At 42.7% G+C, this 22,994-nt stretch overlaps 1 protein-coding gene and 1 long non-coding RNA gene across 5 annotated transcripts in view; one reads left to right on the top strand and one right to left on the bottom strand.

Annotated features, from left to right (window-relative positions):
* LOC310743842 overlaps positions 1-22,994 on the bottom strand; it is an 887,199-nt gene that overhangs the window by 724,284 nt on the left and 139,921 nt on the right. The window lies entirely within an intron of this gene.
* Positions 1-22,994, top strand: part of HECW2 (HECT, C2 and WW domain containing E3 ubiquitin protein ligase 2) — a 192,929-nt gene that overhangs the window by 39,731 nt on the left and 130,204 nt on the right. For all 4 annotated transcript variants that reach the window (XM_083626115.1, XM_083626116.1, XM_083626119.1 and 1 more), the window contains exon 2: positions 16,244-16,574. In XM_083626115.1, coding sequence (XP_083482241.1) covers positions 16,283-16,574 — 292 coding nt within the window. In that variant the 5' untranslated portion in view covers positions 16,244-16,282. The remainder of the gene's footprint in view (positions 1-16,243; positions 16,575-22,994) is intronic.

The following is a 22,994-nucleotide window of genomic DNA, read 5'->3' as shown; positions in this document are numbered from 1 at the left end:
AATCTTTAAAAGTAATAAATATTTTTTTTTTTTTTAAAAAGAACTTAATTCGTTCCGGAGGTCTGTTCTTAACCTGAAACTGTTCTTAACCTGAGGTACCACTTTAGCTGATGGGGCCTCCTGCTGTCGCCGCGCGATTTCTGTTCTCATCATGAGGTAAAGTTCTTAACCTGAGGTATACTATTTGTGGGTTAGCAGAGTCTGTAACTTGAAGCATCTGTAACCCGAGGTACCACTGTACTTTCAATGCATGGGGCAGGATCACACAAATGGTACCTGCTCTTGACCTCTAGATGTCTGTCTGAAGCTTAGAAAATGATTGCACAAAAGGAACACTATTCATTTGAACCCCCTCAAATGAGTGCCTGGGCGGGGGAGCTCAAACAGTGTACAAAACCCCCCCCCCCCCGGCTTTGAAATAATCTAAAAAAAAAAAGGTTAATGTAAGATTAATTCTGGAAAAAGTTAAGCAATAGTTTGGGCATCACAGTAAAATGACCACTATGAATTTAGACATCCTTCCAAAGAGAAATAATTAAGGAAATATTTCTTGTTGCTATAAGTGCAGCATGATTTGTAACTTAATTGTGAAGGTGTTTATAACGAGACGCGGGTGGCGCTATGGTCTAAACCACTGAGCCTCTTGGGCTTGCTGATCAGAAGGTCGGTGGTTCGAATCCCCGCGATGGGGTGAGCTCCCGTTGCTCGGTCCCTGCTCCTGCCAACCTAGCAGTTCGAAAGCATGTCAAAGTGCAAGTAGATAAATAGGTACCGCTCTGGCGGAAAGGTAAACGGCGTTTCCGTGCGCTGCTCTAGTTTGCCAGAAGTGGCTTAGTCATGCTGGCCACATGACCTGGAAGCTGTACACTGGCTCCCTCGGCCGATAAAGCGAGATAAGCGCCGTAACCCCAGAGTCGTCCACGACTGGACCTAACGGTCAGAGGTCCCTTTACCTTTACCTTGTAATGGTCACCTTATTTTTCTGAGCATGAAGCACATATGCATAGGATTGGGATAAGTACAGATACTACAGATAATTAATTTACCATTGAAGTGGAAGTAAAAGGGGGGAAAGGCACATTTGAATACAAGGTTGGTTTTATAGTCTGACATCATCCAACAATGTGCTTCTAAGACACAGTTTTACGCCAGCTAACAACAACAACAACAACAACTTTATTATTTGTACCCCGCCCATTTGGCTGGGTTTCCCCAGCTACTCTTGAGTTGGTACACCCTTCTTTTATTTCAATTAATTTTGCAGGTGATTTTCTCTGATTCCCCACCCCACCCCAGGAGAGGAAGTCATAGCTTGGTATTCCTGAATTTGTTGTCCCTTATTCTCACAGATCCTGATGCCACATGCTATAGTGAGATGTGAAAAGAGGGCTATAGTGAGATGTGAAGTATGAAACGGTCTGAGAAGGCGCTGGAAAGATGTTTTAAAGCCTAATTTAGTTTTATCTCTCCTTGGACTTTTTCTTGCAAAATGTAATATGGCACAGTTTATTATTGCATACTAAAACCGACTGGAAGATACTGAAAATCTGCTCTTGCTTTCCTAGTTTTTATTTATAGCACAATACTGAACACGTGCTCTTTGAGCACATTCATCTGAGTCGATTCGTATGCTTCTAAGCAGGTAGAGCTAGGATTGCAGGCTGCTTTACATATTCACCACCACAGCTGCACAAATGGATTTCATCATCGATGCTGATGCAGTTGGTATGATGGTGGAGGAAAGTAGATAATTTCTTAGGTGGACGAGCAGTTCAGCGCTTGGGTGACTGCTTCTTCACTCTAGTCATACTTCTGGGTAGAGAAGTGGTCAGCTCAAGTTCTTTCTGGAGGGCCTGCAGGTCATAGAATCGTAGGGTTGGAAGGGAGCCCAGGTGTCATCTAGTCCAACCCCCTGCAATGAAGGAATCTCAACTAAATCATACATGACAGATGGCCATTCAACCTCTGCTTTAAAATTTCCGAGGAAGGGGAGTCTACCACCTCTTGTGGAAGTCTGTTCCCTGTCAAGCAGCTCTTATTGTCAGAAAGTTCTTCCTGATGTTTAGTCAGAATCTCCTTTCTTGTAACTTGAAGAATAATAATGATATGATGATGATGATTTATTTATATCCCGCCCATCTGTCTGGGTTTCCCCAGCCACTCTGGGCGGCTCCCAACAGAATATTAAAAATAGAATCAAACATTAAAAACTTCCCTAAACAGGGCTGCCTTCAGGTGTCTTCTAAAAGTTGTGCAGTTCCTTTTCTCCTTGACATCTGATGGGAGGGCGTTAAACAGGACAGGCGCCACTACCGTTGGTTCAGGTCCTAACCTCTGGAGTAGGAGAAAACAAGCTTGATCCATCTTCCATGTGACAGCCCATTAGGTATTTGAAGATGGCAACCGTATCTCCACTCAGTCTTCACTTTACCAAGCCAGACATACCCAACTCCCTCAGCTGTTCCTCATAACACTTGGTCACCCTCCAAGATGATCCGAGGAGAGCTGATTTCTCCTTTTAGAGATATTTTAATAAATGAAACAAATGGGGAAACCTCACTGGTAAATGTGGTTTCAACGTAGACGGGAAATCTGTTAGGGCAGGCATGGCCAAACTTGGCCCTCCAGCTGTTTTTGGACTACAACTCCCATCATCCCTAGCTAGCAGGACCAGTGGTCAGGGATGATGGGAACTGTAGCCCCAAAACAGCTGGAGGGCCAAGTTGGGCCACCACTGTATTAGGGGAAACACTGGTAAGAAATCAACTGGTATCAACATAGCTATATTGCTAGGGCAGTTTTTTCTCTCTCCGCCTTTCTCAGAGTCAGGGCTAAAGCTGTTGTCATAACTACATGTAGTTGGGATTAACCTATATTGAACTCAGTGGTATTTCCTTCACAGTAAATGTTGTGGGATTGGTTTTTATGATCCAAAAAGTGCATTGCAACCAGTGTTTACGGGAAAAAGATTTCAAGTGATCCAAGGTACTTGGTGTAAAGGTAAAGTCCAGTTAAGTCCAGTTGTAGATGACTCTGGGGTTACGGTGCTCATCTTGCTTTACTGGCCGAGGAAACCGACATTTGTCCGCAGACAGTTTTTCTGGGTGATGTGGCCAACATGACTAAGCTGCTTCTGGCGAAACCAGAGCAGCGCATAGAAACACTGTTTACCTTCCCGCCGGAGCGGTACCTATTTATCTACTTGCACTTTGACGTGCTTTCGAACTGCTAGGTTGGCAGGAGCAGGGACCGAGCAACAGGAGCTCACCCCGTTGTGGGGATTCGAACCACCAACCTTCTGATTGGCAAGCCCAAGAGGATCTGTGGTTTAGACCACAGCACCACCTGTGTCCCCAGTACTTGGTGTAGGATGGACTAAATATCCTCATAAGAATGCCTCTGAAGTTCCTTCCATTAAAATACAGGTTCTACAGTTACTATAAAAATACGGTTTATGAAGCCTGGAACGATCACCTGAATTGAGCAGTGTGGTTAATATTAACCATGATTTGGGGGAGAAAGGCAGGATCATAAACCACAAAGTTGGCTTATTTCCTTAAACTAGGGGTGCAGAGTAGTATCCAGGTAGCATGCAGGATCCTGGGGTCCCCACCATTGCAGGTCACTTCAACAGGTGGTCAGGGCTGATTTCATTGGGGTTTGCAACCATTGCTAATCTGCTGATTGTTGCTGCAATGTCAGCTTTGGCAGTGATAGAATCATAGGATTGCAGTTGCAGATGACCTGCAATAGGGAACTCCTGAGTGCAGTAGATCCCAGCAGGATTTGTAGCAACTTCTGGTTCATCTGATTAGATTAAAGAAAATGATAAAACTAGTTTTTCGTTCTTTGTTTGAATTGCTGGAATACTTTTTGAGTCTTTCTTTTTCTTTCTTTTACGAAAATTAACAGTCTCAGAGCTAGGTGAGAGGAGGCAGGAACATATAAACCCAACACACATTCAAGTATTGCTAAACCTTAGTTCAGTGTTGTGTCTGAATGAGGCCATTATGTGTGTGCAGGAACTTAGGAAAGGTTTTGAACTTGTTCCAAAGAATTAAATCAGTTGCAGCGACTCCTTCTGGTTAGATGCATTCGAAATGTTCCATCTGAAGAAAGTCCTTGAAAATATGAGGATTACTCACCTTGAAGAAGATAAATGGGGGTAATAAAGATTGACAGGATTAAGTGGACCGTTTGTAAAATGCAAAAATGCATATAAACGGTATGATAATACTTATTTAAAGTCTTAGGAGGCCAACAACCTATTGATGTGGAAGAAAGAATTTGTGAAAATATTGATGGAGAATTGATAGCCCCCCTTAAGTCTCATATCAAATTGCATATTTCAAAGTCTCTTGCTGGAGATCACAGCATTTCCTATTTATAGCTCCCATGCAAAAGCACTCCCTATATATTTCCCATCATACCTATGCTGTCAGCTTATAGTCTTTTGTAGCATCTATTTCTGGCATCAGTTTTGGAAAACCATTCTGTATTCCATATACACTGTTTGGAGTTTACTTTGGTTTGAATGTATAACACTGTTCAAACACTACTATGCGTGTGTGAGTGGAAGAGAGAGACTCGCTGCTGGCAAACCCAGTTCCCACAAAACTAGGTTGGCTTGCAATGCCCCTACACACATTCAAACTGTGCACATTGGCTTGTAAGCATGGTTTGTGGACTGTTCTTTTTTCAGGGTCCCATACAGAACATACAAGATACATTTATATTTGACCTCTGACTTGGTTTTTAAGGGTTTACGAAACAGAACCTCTGTCCCTTGGGGAGTCCTTCTGGGTATCTTCCTTTAACTTCCTGCTGTGGTTTCCAACATCTTTTTTTGCTCCGTGTGGTTCTAAACCTATTTACATCCCCCTTTCCAATTATCTGAAGTTGAAGACTCCTTCACAGTTGTGCTCTACTTAGCAAATGCAATAGCTGTGTTTCTCTCAAATTCTAATTACAGAGAATAAAATTAAATTGAATCCTGCTGCATAAGTGAGAATTTACATTTGAACAGAGTGACTCAAGCAGTAGGGTAGGTAGGGCTCAAGCAATTGGTATCCAAAACTTGTATCTAGAGAAGGTACATCTATTGTTTTAGGTTGAACTCAGTATGGACTATCAGCCATGATAGAGAACACATCTTTCTTACGCATTGTAGGCAGATTCAAGATTGCACATAAATTGCATCCCTAGAAACGGTGGTGACCTACATAGGTATTTATTATTTTTATAGTAACAGAAATAGAAGAAGTTACAAAAGAAAGAATCAGCACACTTACAATTTCCCCAAATTTTGAGAACTGTAAACACTAAAGGAAGTTTCAAAACTACGTTTTAATATATTATTGCATTGATTATGCCAGATTATGGCAATTTGTATTCAGTTGGCTTCTTGCACTGAAGGAAGACTCTTTGATCCAGCAAAGGCTTCCATGAGTGGAAGAGCAGGAAATTTTTGCTGTCTCCCCACTCCAGATTACTGCCCCCACCCCCTGAAAATCTCCATAGGGTTGGGAAAACCTTTAGAAAAATGTAGGATGTGCTAGAGGCATTGAGGGGTGGGGAGAAGGAATTTGCAAAAATTGTCTTTTTCTGCTTCCCACGCATAGAAGCCTTTTCTGAATCAAATAAATGTGCAGAACGCTACTGGATGCAATATCTTATACATGCATGCATGCATACATACAAACACAATATGTTTTGAATTCAATTTAAATATTTATAAACTTCAGTATACAATGGCTAAATTTTCCATGCTGTTTCACTGCTTCGGATGAAGAGTCATTACATTTAAAATGCTTCTGGCATAAGTACAGTAAATCGGTGTGCTATCATGAATATGAGTTAGTTTTTCTCCAGTACCACTAAGGTCCACTTCATTTTTATATTAAAATATACTGTATATTTATTGGTCACTTTGGGTTTTTTTAGCGGGGAAGAGAAGCAGCCCTCATTGCCCTTAGATTAGCTATGGTAGGCGCCTCAACAGTGCTGCCTAATGGGCAGAGCAATTGCTATATCTGGTTTGAAGTATAATGTCTGCTGTGACCTCTCATTGGATTTCCTACTGATTTCGAATGAGTGGTACATATGTAGCTTTAGAACTAGAAATGCTTCAGGACAGACAGATACATATTCTCCTTCATCTGAGATCCATTTAAATGGTTTCATTTGGCTTACTGTGATCAGATTGCTTGATGGAGACTTAAATAGGGATTCTCTGTCACCGTTCAGATCACTGCCTCTTTTGAGAGAGTGGATCCAGTGATGTTTAATTTTTCATGGTGTACATCGTCATAATGGAGGGCTTCCCATCTTTTAATTGGAACGCTGTTTCCTCTGTATAATGATCTTCCTTGCCACCGAGAGGGTTTTGTTAACACATTTCTAATTGTTAATTAATTTGTCTTTCACATAACCTTCCTTCTATTTCTGTTTGCGAGTGTTCTGACCTCTGTTGAGTTGGCAGGTGTTCCTATTGCCCTGGATGCCAGCTCTGTTGCACGGTTCTCTGTGTTGCTGCCAAGCTATGCAGTGTGATTTTTTTCAGCTTTCATTCCCTTGTGCCACCACTTCCCCTATCTCAGAGTATGAATGCCTGTTAATGAGTCAACTCCAGAGTCAGCTAGCATAGCCCAGTGAATGCAGCATTTGGCCTGTGACTCGCTTAACATATTTTGGGGTGGCCAAGGGGCAATTCAGTTCCGTACTTGCGAAATGGAAATTAAAGAGAGGAGATTTTTTTTTTTGATTTTTTTTTTTTTTGCAAGGTGGCTGGAGGTCAAAATTCAGTGTCGGTTGTTTATAAAATCTACTGAAAGTGAAACGATCAGTTACAGTAAACACAAGCTGACTTCTCTTGGCCCGGAGAGGAAGAATTACCCTGCTATTATGTTACAGTGAGAATTTGTTAAAACTCTTGAGCAGCAACTTTTTTCAGCGTTGGGCCGGTCCACTGTCCCTCAGACCATGGGTGGGCCGGACTATATTTTGAAAAAAATAATGAACAAATTCCTATGCCCCACAAATAACCCAGAGATGTATTTTAAATAAAAGCACACATTCTACTCATGTAAAAACACCAGGCAGGCCCCACAAATAACCCTGAGATGCATTTTAAATAAAAGGACACATTCTACTCATGTAAAAACACACTGATTCCCAGACTGTCTGTGGGCCAGACTGAGGCGGTGATTGGGCCGCATCTGGCCCACAGGCCTTAGGTTGCCTGCCTCTGCTCTTGAGTATCTTTTCTGTAGCCTTCTTCGTTCATAGTTATACAATAGTTCTTTAAATATGGATCCTTCTTTTTATAGTATGACACTGTGCAGAACAGTATAGGAGCGTGTTGAGCTTGATTTATTTTTCACAAAAATGTGAGAGGAGGTTACACGATGCCACTATCTAGTGGTAGTTATCCTGCTCTTCCCATTGTAGTTTTCTATCACTGAATAAAGTTTTTTTTTAGAGGTGTGGTGTGTGTGGTGGATTTGTTGCTCAAGAGCACCTTTTAACTTGTGTGTGGTTTTTTGGTGGGGTTTTTTTTTTTTGTCAATGTGGCCACTTTCCTTGCAGAGGTGCAGTCTTAATGTGCAAAGGACATATACCAGCATCTACTCAAATGTGTGAGAGTTTTGTGCAAGAGTGCAGCTGTCTAGAAGTGCCCTTGGCTGAGCCACTGATTTCTAAGTTCTGAAATCTGCTTTTGTGATTCTGTCTCCACCTATATCTTGCATTCCCAGACCTTAGGTTTGCCAGGAGAGAAAGTGCATCATTAGTGCATTTTGCAGTCTTACTAATGTTGTTTTGCACCTGCTTTTAAATGACACATGGACAAGTTTTGCTTTTTAGAAGGGATGAATGAAAGCCAGCTCTGGTTCCAGATGTAGCCTCAGACTTATGAGTTCTCTAAGAGATGGCCACCGCAGATTCTCTGTAGATCTTTCCTTTACCGTATTTTTCGCCCTATAGGACACACTTTTTCCCCTCCAAAAATGAAGGGGAAATCTGTGTGCTTCCTATGGGGCGAATACAGGCTTTCGCTGAAGCTTGGAGAGCGAGAGGGGTCGGTGCGCACCGACCCCTCTCGCTCTCCAGGCTTCAGGAAGCTATCAGCAAGCCTGGGGAGCCCGCCGGACTTCCCGCAGGGCTCCCTAGGCTGCGGATAGCAGCCTGCCGCCCGGCGCGCGGGATGCCCTGAAGCAGAGCACCCCACGCGCCGGGCAGACATCGGCCAGCCCCACAAGCTCGGGGGACAGCGGGGAGGTGCAGCGCCGCCATCCTGCTGTTCCCCGACCTAGTTTTGGGGGTGAAATAAAGGGGAAAAAAATCCTTTATTCCCCCCCCCAAAAAAAATTAGGTGCGTCCTATGGGACGGAGCGTCCTATGGGACGAAAAATACGGTAATTTTAACAATCCTGGCTGTTAGCACCAGGGAGTCTAAAAAAATAAAAAATAATGGTGTAATCATAGCACAGTGCAGTATAATCTAGGCTTGCAGTAGCCGCACCCACTGCTACCATATTTTGTAATATTATTTTGCCATATTCATGAGTTGGGTTAATCACCAATAATAAGCAAGGCTAAATTGACCAGCAGCTAAATAACTCATTGAACCCAGGCTACATGTTTTAGTGGCTAAAGAAGCTGCTAGTTGTGAATAACATGCATGACAGCTGCAGGCAAGTTTAACATGCATGTCATTTTATGTAAGGCAATGGCGGTTAATTTTAGACTCTGGATTACATGGTCTTGCTGGGCTTAGGGTGTTTATGCTCTGTAGAAGGTAATGTGCATTGCTTGACTACAAAATGTGATGAGCCAGCCTTGTAAGAACCCTCTTGCTTATTCTGTTGACTTTGGCCATTAACATCTGCACAAAAGTTCTGCTCTGATTGTACAGTTGTTCAAACCAGTAACCCATGGAGTCAATTTAACTCATGATTCTTGCTTACCTAGCTAAAGCGGTAACATCCAAATGTTGTGGACTACAACTCCCATCAGCCCCACCTTTCATGGCCAGTGATAAAGTATTATGGGAGCTGTAGTCTATAAAAGTCTAGAGGGCACCATGTTCGCTACCCCTAATTTAGATAACATGAAGCATAACTTTGGCCGCCAAACTTATTGACCATGTCAGTTTTGCTTGGAAACCAAGGTTTAATGCTTTTTCACTGCCACTTAGATAAACTTGTAGAAGAAGAAAGAGGCTGGCACTTCCAGTAAAGATTTCTGTTTCCATTCATTCAGACCTCTTCTGATTAAAGAAGAAGACAGAAATGCTTACTTCAGTTCCTCTGGGGAAGTATAATGAAACGTTTTATCTCAGCAACATCTATTCTTGCTCCTTGTCTCTACAGTCTGTGCTAGGAAGGTCTAGGCCAGGCTTTCTGAACCTCGGCCCTCCAGATGTTTTTGGCCTACAACTCCCATGATCCCCAGCTAGCAGGAACAGTGGTCAGGGATGATGGGAATTGTAGTCTCAAAACATCTGGAGGGCCGAGTTTGAGGGAGCCTGGTCTAGGCATTCCAGTAACCACCTACTCCTGGTACTAATAGCAAAGTAATAGGTAGAACGACAGCAATTGAATTTGAATCAAAGATATAATGAGTGACCAGCAGGCAATATTATTAATTTAGGTGATACTTATAGTGAATTGAACACGGGTGGCACTGTGGTCTAAACCACTGAGCCTCTTGGGCTTGCCGATCAGACCTCGACCTCTGCCCCCAAATCCTGACCTGAGAGCAGCAACATTGCCTCCAGCCATCCAGTCTGCTATTTCTCTTAGGCATGTGTTGAATGCCCAGGACTTGGATGATGATGTTTGCAAGAAAAAAGGTGTCCAATTCTTTACCTGTCATTGAACTTGCTTTTACATTTATTTATTACTTACATTTTATATCCAAATCATCGGCATGAAAACACATTTATGTTGGGAATTCTTACTTTTGCAGCAATATTTTGTCATTTTCCAGAACAATCATTTACTTTTCATTTAAAATATTTCCTTGAAGAAATATACTTCCCACAATTTCTCTCTTTTCCTTTGCTTCTCGTAAAGGTGCTTTCCTACTATTTCACATTCACTCATGTGAACAATATAATATGCAATATATTAATAACTGCACCATCTGGTTTCATACTAATTTGTCTTCTTTGGGAAAATTGCATGTTCCTTTAACATAATTAAAGATTTGAATACTTCTGCATGAACACTTCATACCCTAAGGAGGTTGTATTCCCAGCACTTTTCTGCTATGCTTTCTCTGTTGTTAAAAATACTTTAGCAGTGCAGTCCTATACAGGTTTACTCAAAAGTCCACCTGAGTTCAATGGGACTTGCTCCCGGATAACTGGACACAGGATTCCAGCCTAAAAATAATTTGCCGTGATTGTGAAATGCACTGTGTTTCTGTGGTTAGAATTCAAATCCTTGCTTTGCATGGGGTACAGCAGGTTCACGTTCAGAAAATCAGCATTGTTTTTGGATTATAAGACATAAATAGTAATGACCTATAGCAGTGGTCAGTAGCAGGTGACTTGTGGGGTTTCAGAAGCCTGCAGATGGCAGGCTAGCATCAGTGCTGCTGAGGAAGGGAGACAGGTGCTTGGTTGCTGTGAGGCAGGAGTTGCACCAAGCCAGAGAGAAACTGATGTGTTTATGGGTGGATGTGGATGCATGCAAGTAGAAATGGGTCCGTCCAAATCAGAGAAGAGTTGCAAGCATACTTGCTTAGATATTTATGAATTGCTCTACATCTTATTTACAAACCGCCCAGTGTCTCTCGGCAGTTACTGAGTGGCGCAAAAACAGCCTCACGGGTAGGCTTTTGGAAAAAAAGAAAATTCCAAAGCCCACCAGTAAGCCATCAGGTATTTCTATACCTGGTGGTGAAAGTCTAGTGGGATTGACTTGAACTCTTTTAGTTCTTGCTGCCTACTAAAAGGATGCATTTTAGAGCCAGTGTGGTGTAGTGGTTAAGAGTGGTAGACTCGTAATCTGGTGAACTGGGTTCGCTTCCCCGCTCCTCCACATGCAGCTGCTGGGTGACCTTGGGCTAGTCACACTTCTCTGAAGTCTCTCAGCCTCACTCACCTCACAGAGTGTTTGTTGTGGGGGAGGAAGGGAAAGGAGATTGTTTGCCGCTTGAGACTCCTTCGGGTAGTGATAAAGCAGGATATCACATCCAAACTCCTCCTCCTCCTCCTCCTCCTCCTCCTCCTCCTCCTCTTCTTCTTCTTCTTCTTCTTCTTCTTCTTCTTCTAACATACACTTGCATTAGCACATGTTTCCTTCCCCAGGAAAGAAGTATGTTCCTCTACTGTTGGCTCAGACTGGCAGTGAGACACATTAAGTGTGAATGGAAGAAATGCAGAGAAGCAATCTTTCTCTCTCTCTTGCAGTTAGTCTAATTTTCCATGTTGAAGAGGGCTGGACCAAAGCTGGCTCCTTTTGGAATAGAATTTATTTATTTTCAAATATTTAGAACCCACCATTCATTTATGCAGATAGATGGGGTGCAGAACATAAAACAAAGTAAAAACAAACTGGGTGATGAAATCAACAGCAAGGTGTGCAAAAGTACGACATCTTGTACTCCTCTTTGATGACTTCATGCTATGAATTTGTTAAATACTAGCAATAACAACAAACAAGTAAGGCAGCTAAAACCAATGGAGCTCTTTTGGTAAGACTTACAAAACTCAAAATGCCTGGGCAAATAAAGACATCTGAACCTGGTGTCGAAATGACTTTGCAATTCGCATTCCCCATGTGTCCACTCATCTCTAGTTCTGAGGAAATATTTTGTCTGGCACAGGATCAAACGCTTTCCTGAAATGAAGATCTACATTGTTCACTGCACCCTTGGACAATGAGATTGGTTTCAGCCAACTCTTTCCATTGCATGTAGGAGTTTACTTCAACACATGCAGCATAGTCAGTGCCAAAGACTTAAGGCATCCGTTTATCTTGAGAGCTTTCGTGGAACCCTCTCCCACTCCATTGTAATATAAACTAGTAACACACATTTCTGATCCCCTGCTTCTTGGCGAAATTCTACCGGAGTAAACCAGACCTCCGTTGAGAACAGTTCCTTTCGCTTTCCAAGAAAATGGGAAGAACGAATGGCAACTGAAATCTACTTATTCCACTCCCATTTCCTTGACCTGATTCATATTTAATATATTATGATTGACATATATTGTAACTAGAAATAATATACACCAACCAAAATGTGCTTGTGTATTATTCCATGTCACTTCTGTCCATCAAGCTTATTCCTCTAATAAGCTTTGCTGAAGATGTTTTGGACTACAACTCCCATCAGCTTCATTGCTGGCAACTGACAGCTACAAAGAGATTCTGGCTTCAAAGAGATTCCTGCATAAGGAATAAATTTATTCAGTGACACTAATGCATATAATAAAACAAAGAGGGCAATGTATGAACTCAGGGGGAAATACTTTTCCTCTTCACTATGCTGAATTTTACCTATAATATTACACTGGTCTTCCAAAGACAAAATGAAGCAGCACTTTTCACGTGGGAAACATTTCTGCCATTAAATAATTTATACCGAGCTTTCAGTATGCTCGTGATCTATAGTCTTCATTTCAACTATCTTCTGCGTTGGGTTAGTGGGTCTGAGAAGCAGCAGAGAAATGAGATGAGCCACAGCTTTTCTTAAGGCAATTCAGCAAGTCAATAAATGACTTTGTAGACTTATTACATTTATATCCTACCTTCACTACCACATTGTTCAAGATGGCATATATATTCAACTCCCTGCCCCAACCATTTCCCCCCTCTCAATAGCTCTGTGAGGTCTGTTAGACTGAGAAGCAGTGACAGCCCTGTGGTTATGCAGTCAGCTTCATGACTGACTGGGGATTTGAATTTCAGTTTTCTAATCTGACACCCTGCGACGCGGGTGGCGCTGTGGTCTGAAACACTGAGCCTCTTGGGCTTGCCGATCAGAAGGTCGGCGGTTCGAATCCCCGCGACAGGGTGAGCTCCCGTTGCTCAGTCCCAGCTCCTGCCAACCTAGCAGTTCGAAAGCACGCCAAAAAAGTGCAAGTAGATAAATAGGTACTTCTTCGGCGGGAAGGTAAACAGTGTTTCCGTGCGCTGCTCTGGTTTCAGTGTTACGTTGCGCCAGAAGCAGCTTAGTCATGCTGGAAAAACTGTCTGCAGACAAACATTGGCTTCCTCAGCCTGTAAAGCAAGATGAGCGCCACAAGTGGACTTAACTGTCAGGGGTCCTTTACCTTTTACCTAATCTGACGCCCTAACCCAGGGATGACAAACATCCATCTGATGGGACAAATGCAGTTTACAGAGACTTTGAATCTGCCCTGCAGTCTCCTCTTCTTGGTCCTATTCTCTGCTTAATGCACAAACAGGACCTTTCCCCCTCTTAAATCTAATCTCTCTCTCTCTCTCTCTCTCTCTCTCTCTCTCTCTCTCTCTCTCCCTCCCCCTCTGTGTGCGTGTGTGTGTGTGTGTGTAGAAATTTTCAGAGATAACAACTGGTTCTCAAATTCACTCCATTGACCCACTATTAGCTTTGTGCAGATGATAATTCTCAACACATGAAGGAACGCCGAGTTGTACCTCCATGCATTTATGGCTTCTTATGCATGTACGAGTTGCCCATATGCATGTTTTATAACCTGCATTTTTGTTAGAGTACAAGCGTCCTGTACAGCTAGGGTTGCTAGGTCAGGAGGAACCCAGACCCTGATATTTCAGGGCCCAAACTTGAGATCTGGGGGGGAGGGGCTGGTGTCTGGGGGCGGGCCCTGGAGATTGAGGGGAGCAGAGGCAAGTAGGAACCCCCCCACACCATGTCTGTGCAGTAATTTGCGGCCGGCTCCTGCTGGGCTGAAGCTTATAAGCTGCATGCATGGCCATCTTAATTGTTTTTCTTTAATTAAAGGCACTCATGCCCACTGGAGAAAAAAGTGCTACACCTGCTACCTGGGGAGGGCAAGGCAAACCTGGAGACTTCAAGTCAGACCTAGGGAGGTCTGGCAACCCTATGAAATTTGTGGGTGTATACACCCTGCGAAAGAGACTCGATGCGCAGCAGCCATATGGGGTGGACAAGGCCTGTTAATATTTATCTGTCATGAATTTGCAGTTGTACATAGAGGTGTTTTTTATTATTCTTCTAATCTAGATGAATGTCGGCTGTTGGTTTTTGAGGCTGTCTTTGTGTCACTGGAGCAATAAGCCAATGGTAGCTTTGCATGAGAAGAACCACCTGTCTCTGCATTCATAGCCAGAAAAAATGGATGATGTGGAAGTATGATTACCTTTAACTGGCTGGGTGACAATATGAGACCTGCAGAAATTTGCAAGATTGCTTAAGAATGCAGGGGGAAGACTTGGGAAGAAAAAGAGGTTTGTTTTTTTTTTAAAAAAGTCTTAATTCACAGCCTACATTGGGGGGGGGTTTCCTGATATCCTCCCAAAATGAAATTAATGCAGGCTGCACCATTATGCTTATACTGTTATGGAGGAAGTTACAGCTACCTTTGCAATCTTTCATGAATTGCCAGACAGTTCAGAAGGCAGCCCGTAAATCTTATTAGGAGAGAGCCGTATTCGATTTTGCTGGGAAATTTAAGATTGATTTCTAGTAAATGGCATTTACAGGTGGTATTTACAGTTAACGTGTAACAGTTTTGCATTATAAAATATGACATAATGTGTTGGGAGTTGAATTTCCCCCTGCTTGCTTTTATTGTATCGTGTTTCTCCATTTAAAGACTTAAATAGTGTTAAGAGTTTGTGGTTGCCAGACCCCTCAGATCCCTGGATCCAGCAAGTGTTAAAAGCTAATTAAGCCAGGCTAGCTTCCTGAACCCCTGGATCCGGCTAGCTTCCTCATGAGGTGGTCGCCTGGGGTGATGGCCTATTAAGATAACAAAGGAAATAGGGCTCTGTGTGATAGAACAAATGGGTGGAGACCCTCTCTCAGCTCAGAGATAATTAGAATCACAGAGGCAGAGTTTGAAGTAGAGTTTGGGGGCTGTGGTGTGAATTAGAGGGAAAGGAGCAAGCTGGAGAGAGGGGCAGAGCACAGTGTTTGATTTCTGTTTGAATCCAAGGCTGTGGTTATGGTGGAAATGAGTTGGTTGCGTTTGGGCAAAATAATAAGTTGTCGTCAGGTCTCCCCCCCCCCCAAGCCGGAGCTCGCAGGAGCTCAGCTCAGCCCCTCTCAAGTGGGTTCCATTGCCATTCTAAGAGAAAAAGGGAGAAGATCATGGTGAGCTTCAGCCCCTCTTTTTTAGAAAAACAGCACTGGTTGTGGTTGTTCTGTATATCATAGCTGTTGATCTTTCATATGCCTTTGACTACTTCAACTGGCAGGGCCTATGGGAAAACCTAGCAGTTATTTTGTGGGATTAAACAACTGCATTTTCTTATGCAGCAGCTGTAGTCTCAATACTGATGTCAAAATACTAACATAATTTCCTGTGTGCAAGGTGGGATTAACGCAGCAGGGGGAGAGATTTTGCGCCAGCTGTTTGCCATTCATTTTACCAGCCTATTCTGCCCCCTCAGTACTCTGGCAACTCATTCTGCTGCCCGTAGATACCAGCCTTGTATGTGCATGTGAATACCGTATAGCTTCTTTTGGGGAGAAATTAAGGCGTGATAAAAGTAGCTTCTTCCCAGGAAAAATCAGCAAGGCATAAACTCAATAGGTGATGGAACACTTTGTGAACATGGTTAAAGCTGGGATTTCCACGCTGTCTTAGGAACATCTGTTTTTCCTATTTTGAAATGCACCTTCTCAAACCACTTCCCCACCCATTTGCTGCACTGGATACTGGTCACTGCATTCACTGCTGGACTGAAAGCCAGCTTACAAGATTCCTATGGACTCTACTAGTGACTTTAATTGACCTTTATGGGAAACATAGTGTTGACAATTAGCAGTTTTAAGGACCAGTAAAGAGGATAATTTTGAGTGATTTAACTGGCCTGGTGAGCTTGGGTAAAGTAGGTACGCCAAAATGTGAGCAGAAATTTATTTGGAAAATATGTGTTTTCTTTGTGAAAAGCCATTTTTGGGTATTAACGGTGAAAGCTTCTCTCCACAGCCTTTAAAAAACAACAACAACCAAACAGTTTAGCTCTCCTAATCAAGTTTCTGATCTCAGCAGATGTACAAGAGAGTTTGTATGTTGACGTTTGCGTTTTCTTCTTTACAGCTCTCTATGTGAAACCTCTGCTGTGAAAACAAGCTCAAGATGACCAGCTCAGCCAGGGAACATCTGCTTTTTGTGCGACGGAGGAATCCCCAGTTGCGATACACACTGAGCCCTGAGAACCTCCAGAGTCTGGCATCTCAGGGCACCATGCCTGAGAACATGAACCTTCAACGTGCTAATAGTGACACTGATCTAGTGACATCTGACAGCCGCTCTAGTTTGACTGCAAGCATGTATGAATACACCCTAGGGCAGTCTCAGAACCTCATCATTTTCTGGGATATTAAAGAAGAAGTGGATCCCACAGACTGGATAGGACTTTATCACATTGGTAAGCAAAGAGCTTTCGTTCCAGTTGTTACCTGGCGTGCTCCTCTGAAGGTTTGTCTTTCTTTAAACAATGGGAATGGTTAGGTAAAGATAACACAGTACAAGGTTTTCCAGTGATTCGTGTAAAAACATGCTCCACGTTATCAAAGCTTTGGGTTTGTCCTGATCTGATAGCTACGGAAAAGCAATCTTCTTGATTGCAGAAAATACGTTGTGCTCAAGCTCTTTCTATTCTTAAATACGCTTGGTTGCAATAACGCTTAGAAGTTCAGAGGGTTGGCTCCTTTCTGTGGAAATAGGATGAAGTTTTAGCTTTCTTGTAGCTTTAACTTGGCATGCTTCGGGGGGGCAGGGAGCCATGGAAATAACTTCAAAATCACAGGAACATATTTTTTTTACAATGCTATTTGTTAACGGTAGTGTGCTGTTTACGAAACTCTTGTCCATAAGCTATGTTCTTGTAGTTTCAGAACCAGGGTTTACTTATCTTGTGTATCTACACTATAGAGTGCTTAGCTTATAATCCTGAATCCACGTACGCAAGATATGAATCAGTGTACAGAGCTCTCCTCTTTTACACCCTAAAGTTCGTAGTAACTTAAACTGATGCAGCTGCAGTGCCAGAGTGGAGCAAGCTGATCTGTTCCATTGTAACTACTTAGTACCTTTATTGGAAAGATGGGGACCAGCTAGTACTTTACTGTCTGGTTTAGCTGACCTTTGAGATGATGCAAACAGGATAGATTCCACTTCTGCTCCACTCAACCACTTCAGCAACATGCCCCAGGTTCTGTTTATGCTGTGAACAACTTTAGAAACCAGCATCTCATGATCGGTGGCTGGTGCTAATAAATTTTGACCCATGCTGACCTTTGCACTTTACCTACACATTTAACGACTATCACTACCACTACTTCCTATTTATTATTCCTATTTATTATTATTTACAGTGGTTAGTCACTTTGCACAAAGAAGTCTCAAAACGATTTAACAAGACTCGACAGTGCATCTTACCTGGTTGTTGACTATACCATATCGGCTTAGGTTGTTAGCTGTGTGTAGTTAAAGCAATTTTTTGAGGCTGCTTTTGCATAAATGGTTAGCACAATAGATACACAACTGTTCATTTGTCATGCATTGTCTGAGTCTCTTTCCTTGAGATTTGCCTTTCCGTAACAATGTTGTTGGAAACATATCTATGGTACCTGGGAAAATGCTGTACTTTCCTTAGCTAACTGATCCGCAGATATAACTAGTGTCGTTCTGCACTGGTTGTGCTGGTATTTGCAAGGGGGCTCTCTGGAAAGTTCTTGTGGGATTCCACACAAAGCTCCACAGGGCGCTTACCTTCTAATAAAGCTGTGGACTTCTCATTCCCCTTGCCCAAGGGGAGACATCCCATGCCAACTGCACAATAACATAGTGGCTGGGCATTGCGAATTCTCTTATGCAGATCTTAGCTGTGAGCTAAGTGGCCCTCAACTCCAGTCCTTTCACCCTCAACCTCTCTATATTCAGTATGGGTGTGGTGGGGTTGATAATACTACTGACTTACATTACAAGGCTTTTGCAAACATTGCTGAGCAGTAGTTCATTTATTTGAATATTTGAAATGCTCACTCATATAACTGTTCACACTCTTATACTTTTAAAAAGTGTGATTCCTTCCCCACACTTGTCATTTGCCCTATAGGTGGCGCTATGGTCTAAACCACTGAGCCTCTTGGGCTTGCCATTTGTAAGGTCGGCTGTCCGAATCTGCATGACAGGGTGAATTCCTGTTGCTCTGTGCCAGCTCCTGCCAACCTAGCAGTGCGAGTAGATAAATAGGTATTGTTGCAGCAGGAAGGTAAATGGTGTTTCCGTGCACTCTGGCTTCTGTCCCGTTGTCCCGTTGCGCCAGATGCAGTTTAGTCATGTTGGCCACATGACCTGAAAAAGCTGCCTGCAGACAAACGCCGGCTCCCTTGGCCTGAAAAGCAAGATGAGCACTGCACCCTATGGTCGATTTCGACTGGACTTAACTGTCCAGGGGTCCTTTACCTTTTTACCCTATAGGGTAAAAGCTTTTGCTTTTGCTGTCTAAATGGACTGAGGGAATATGAAGTTAACTTCACTCAAGTAGTGAAAAGTTCAATAAGAAGCATTTGGATGAAAAAGATGGCTTTTCTACCTCTCAGCATCATGTGCTGGTCTTCTGATTTTCAAAGAATGAGCTTGATTTACAGTCAGACTAAGGCACTTGGATCTGTTTTTTTCTTTGTTTCTGCAAGTTGCATACATTACGTGCAGCTTGCCTTACACATAAGAGAGTTTGAGATGCCAGGATAATGCAGCAGTTTATATGTAATTTTTTTCCATCCAACACTGGAGAGCTGTTTGACAGCGATGCTATTAGACCAAGGAAAATTGTTTACTTCCTAGTTCACAAAAATAGAAAAGGGGGGGGGACCCATCAGAGTTTGTGTAAAATAAGTTAATTCTTGTGGTGCGAAGGATAATCGATTGTTTTCTTATCACAAAATAAGCATAATTATCAATCACCCTCAAACTGTTTGACAAATGATACTTTAACAAAAATGAAGGACAAGGGCACCTGCCTTAGGGTTTTTGTTTTTGTTTTACTAGAACTAGTTACATGCTTATGTGTATTTTTAAAGGTAATGTTGCAGATTTGTCTCTTCCATTCTCTTCTATATCTTCCTGTAGGCATTTAAGTCAACTGGTAGGGGTTGATGTTGTGTACAATATGTTTCCAACTCTTCACCATCATCAAAGAGAAGCATTCTCTGATGTGACAGAAATAGACAAAAAAACTGGTTGCTCTTCTCCACAGGAAAGTTAATAGCTTAACCTTCCGAGAAATGATATGAAAGAGAGAAATCCACTGTAAATCTTCCATTTTCTCAGTTAACTACAATAGATTTTATCCCCTTCCTTCGAAAGGTTATTTTCCTGCCGTCATTAGTTGCTTCTTGGTTAAAGTGGCAGTGGGATATTATGAATGTTAGTGACACGAGCTTATTCCCTTTTTATCAGATCCAGTCAGCATGAGCATTTTCTTGATTCTTTTATAGGTAAAGGAGCTTGTTCCTTAAAAGGCACTAGCAGCTCGCTTTGCACTATAACCTGTTGATATTTTATCTATTTGTTTATCAGGCTTCCTGCCTGCCCTTCACCGCAGTGCCCCAGGGTAGGTTATAACAATACAATATGCAATATAAAAACAAGTATAATAATTAGCAAATAAAAAGGTAAAACTGCTGATCAAAAACAGAGCTGTATAGATTCAGCAAAAGAGGTGGATCTTACAAAACAAAATACCGTAACTGCAAAAGGTGTGGGTCAAGAGGTGCATTTGTGCAACGAAGATGCTAGATGCAAATCTGTGTGGAAGGAGTTCCAGAGCTGAGGTGCTCCTGCAGATAAGGCCCTCTCCTTTGCCACCAGACCCAACACTTCTGTGGGCGTCGGAAGCACCAAAGGTAGGTACCCTTTGCTGGTCTTAACACCCAAGAGGGTCTGTAGGGTGATAGTCAACAGGGAATATATGTATTGTGTTTTGATTACAGTGGGAAAGTGGCAGCTTAAGTATTAAGGTTTTCAATTGACTGTTGATAGTGGATGGATTCCAACTGGTGCCATTCCATAGGAGGACTTTTGATTCACCGGACGCAACCACTAATGAAAGAAGTCAGGAGAAGTTTTTTGCTGATTTGTTTTCACAACTGAACCCCCCCCCCTTAAAAATCAAGTCCAGAAAGTTGTGGGCCCCTCCAGAACAGTGTGTTAAGATGGTGTGGGAGGCAGCAGGGGAGCTGCCGAAAGTGTTGATTTGGGAAATATATGTGTCCTGACTTTGCAACAACAGGTGGTATTCAACTAAGTTTTACTCAGAATAGACCTGTTGAAATTAAAGGACCCAACTTAGTCATGCTCATTAATTTCAGTGGATCTGCTCTGAATAAAATTTAGCTGAACACCACCTATAGGAAGCTGCCTCACTCAACTTCGCTGTGGCCGAACACATATTCTTCTGTCTTGTGGAGTTACCTGCTGTGTGTGCCCCTAAATTTTATGCTGGTGACACATTCACATGTATTGTACTGGGATACATCTGCAGGGACTCCCCTGTTTTCATTGTGAAGATATCCTCTGTGCTTAACATTTAAGGCACCCACTACTGTTTCACTTCTCCCTCTCCTGCAATATACCATATTTTTCGCTCTATAAGATGCACCAGACCACAAGACGCACCTAGTTTTTGGAGGAGGAAAACAAGAAAAAAAACAAACTGAATCTCAGAAGCCAGAACAGCAAGAGGGATCGCTGCGCAGTGAAAGCAGCAATACCTCTTGCTGTTCTGGCTTCTGGGATAGCTGCACAGCCTGCATTCACTCCATAAGACGCACAACCATCTCCCCCTACTTTTTAGGAGGGAAAAAGTGAGTCTTATAGAGCAAAAAATACGGTATCTTTACTGGACAACAGTCCATGCTAAGAAGAAAATTATTGAGTCACCACAGTCTTAGTAATTGAGTTTTTCAGTAATTGAGTTAAATCTTCTTTTAATTAGAGATCTGTTTTGGATGGGGATTTTAAAAGAAGAAGTCCAGAAGATGATGAACTGGCATTTTACTGAAGGTTGATGCTTCTCGCAGGTTTATCAGGTTTCCATATGGATTAGTCAGTCCTGTCTGTCTTGGTGGAATACAATCAGGAAAGAACTCTAGGTTCAGCAGTACGTCTTATCTGCCGTTGGTCCCAGGTCTCAAAATTCAGACACAACAGCATTCTGAGCCCTGGCAAAAGGGCTACAGAATTAGAAGTGTAAAATTGCTGGGCAGCAGCCAAATGTTCTGTACCAGTGGGACCAGCGGAGGCAGTGAGATGCCCTTCCAGAAGTGCTAACCTTTCTTTGATTAAACTCAGTCATTTCTATTTATAACTTGACATTGATAGGTATGGAATATAGCCTATGTATTTGATCCCATTTGTTTCGTAGGTTTTACTTTTGGGGGGGGGGTTGATCTCCTTTACTTTTATGCAGACTTATGAAACCTTATGTGGCCATTATCAATAAACACACAAATGAAAAATCGAGGTGGTCCAGAAAATATGTTGTCATCTGTCTGTCTCGAGACACGATGGAAGAGTGTGCCATTGGTGATAAAGTCAACTCTGTTGGAGAGTTACAGCATCTGCTGTGACCTATAGAGATTGATATGGGAGAGACATGTTCTATTGCAGCTGGGGCAGATGAAGATGCACCATGGTGTAGATGCACCATGTTGCTTCTTCTCTCTGTGTTCCTCCCAGTGGTCATTCCTCCTCTGGCCACTGCTGTGGATACACAACCTGACTGTATCAAGGTTGTCTGCAAGGGATTCCCAGATGGCGGGCCTGATGTTGCCAGCTTTCATGTCACGTTGGCAGACATCACTATAAGTCAAGAGTTGGTCTGCCAATGGGCCTGGTGCCTGAATGACATTCCCCACACTTCTTTTCAGTCAGACTCTTTAGTGGGAAGAAGTGAGAACATAGATTTAATGAATCGAAACTTTCCTACTTGCTTTATTCTGAAGAGACTTTAAAGTTTCCTTTTTCTTTTTTGGCGCATGTCTCAGTTCCATACGAAGGAATATCAAACAGACCACGGGATCCGATTGCTTTTTGGTCAGCTGGTGTAGCATTCTTAGAGGGCCTCCTTAATCCCACCATTCTTATGACAGAACCAGCTGGGCACAGTCTACTGGGCCCCCACAACTCGGCTCTTTCCCTACATGGCGTGTGTGGAAGCCACTGAACCCTGTGCCGGCAAACAGATTGCTGTTGAATTGTTCATTTGTGCTTCATAGAGTTTCTTCCTTAGTCCTTCTCACTACTATTGGTAGACTGTTGATTCCTGCCCTACCTAACCACCTCATAGTGTAGCCTTATGAGGCTTTGCCCTCGGGTGGGAAAAATATTGCGCCCGGGAAAGGGAAGTGGGAGTCAACAGACACTCAAGCAATAGTTTCGGAGAAAAGGCTTTTATTTCTACCATCCATGAACTGGTAGAAGGAGCAAGTGTGATAAGTCACAAAAAGCATGCACGAGTTCACAGTCATGTGCACAAACATATATACCCCTTTCCAGTTCCCTCCCCCTTTCTCCTCCCTCAGGAGTCCTGCCACATGTTGAGGTTCCTGAGCATGTACAGAAAGCTGTCTTGGGACTATTGTGGACTCTTGGCAGGAAAGGGGGTGAGGGGGTTTCAGTGTGTTCCAGTTGTTTCATTCTTGTGCTTTGGCATGGTTCCCAGACAGAAAGCAAGTTGCAATGTGGTTCTTTAGCAAGGCCAGAAGGCATGAGAAAGGCCTGAGAAACAATGGACTGTGTTCCCTACCTTTGCTGCAATCTTTTTAGTTACAGCAAGCGG

Source organism: Podarcis filfolensis, assembly GCF_964270895.1.
Source record: "Podarcis filfolensis genome assembly, chromosome: 1".
Classification (NCBI taxonomy): Eukaryota; Metazoa; Chordata; class Lepidosauria; order Squamata; family Lacertidae; genus Podarcis; species Podarcis filfolensis.
The sequence above is the reverse complement of the archived record's forward strand: the minus strand, read 5'-3'. Positions and strand labels throughout refer to the sequence as shown.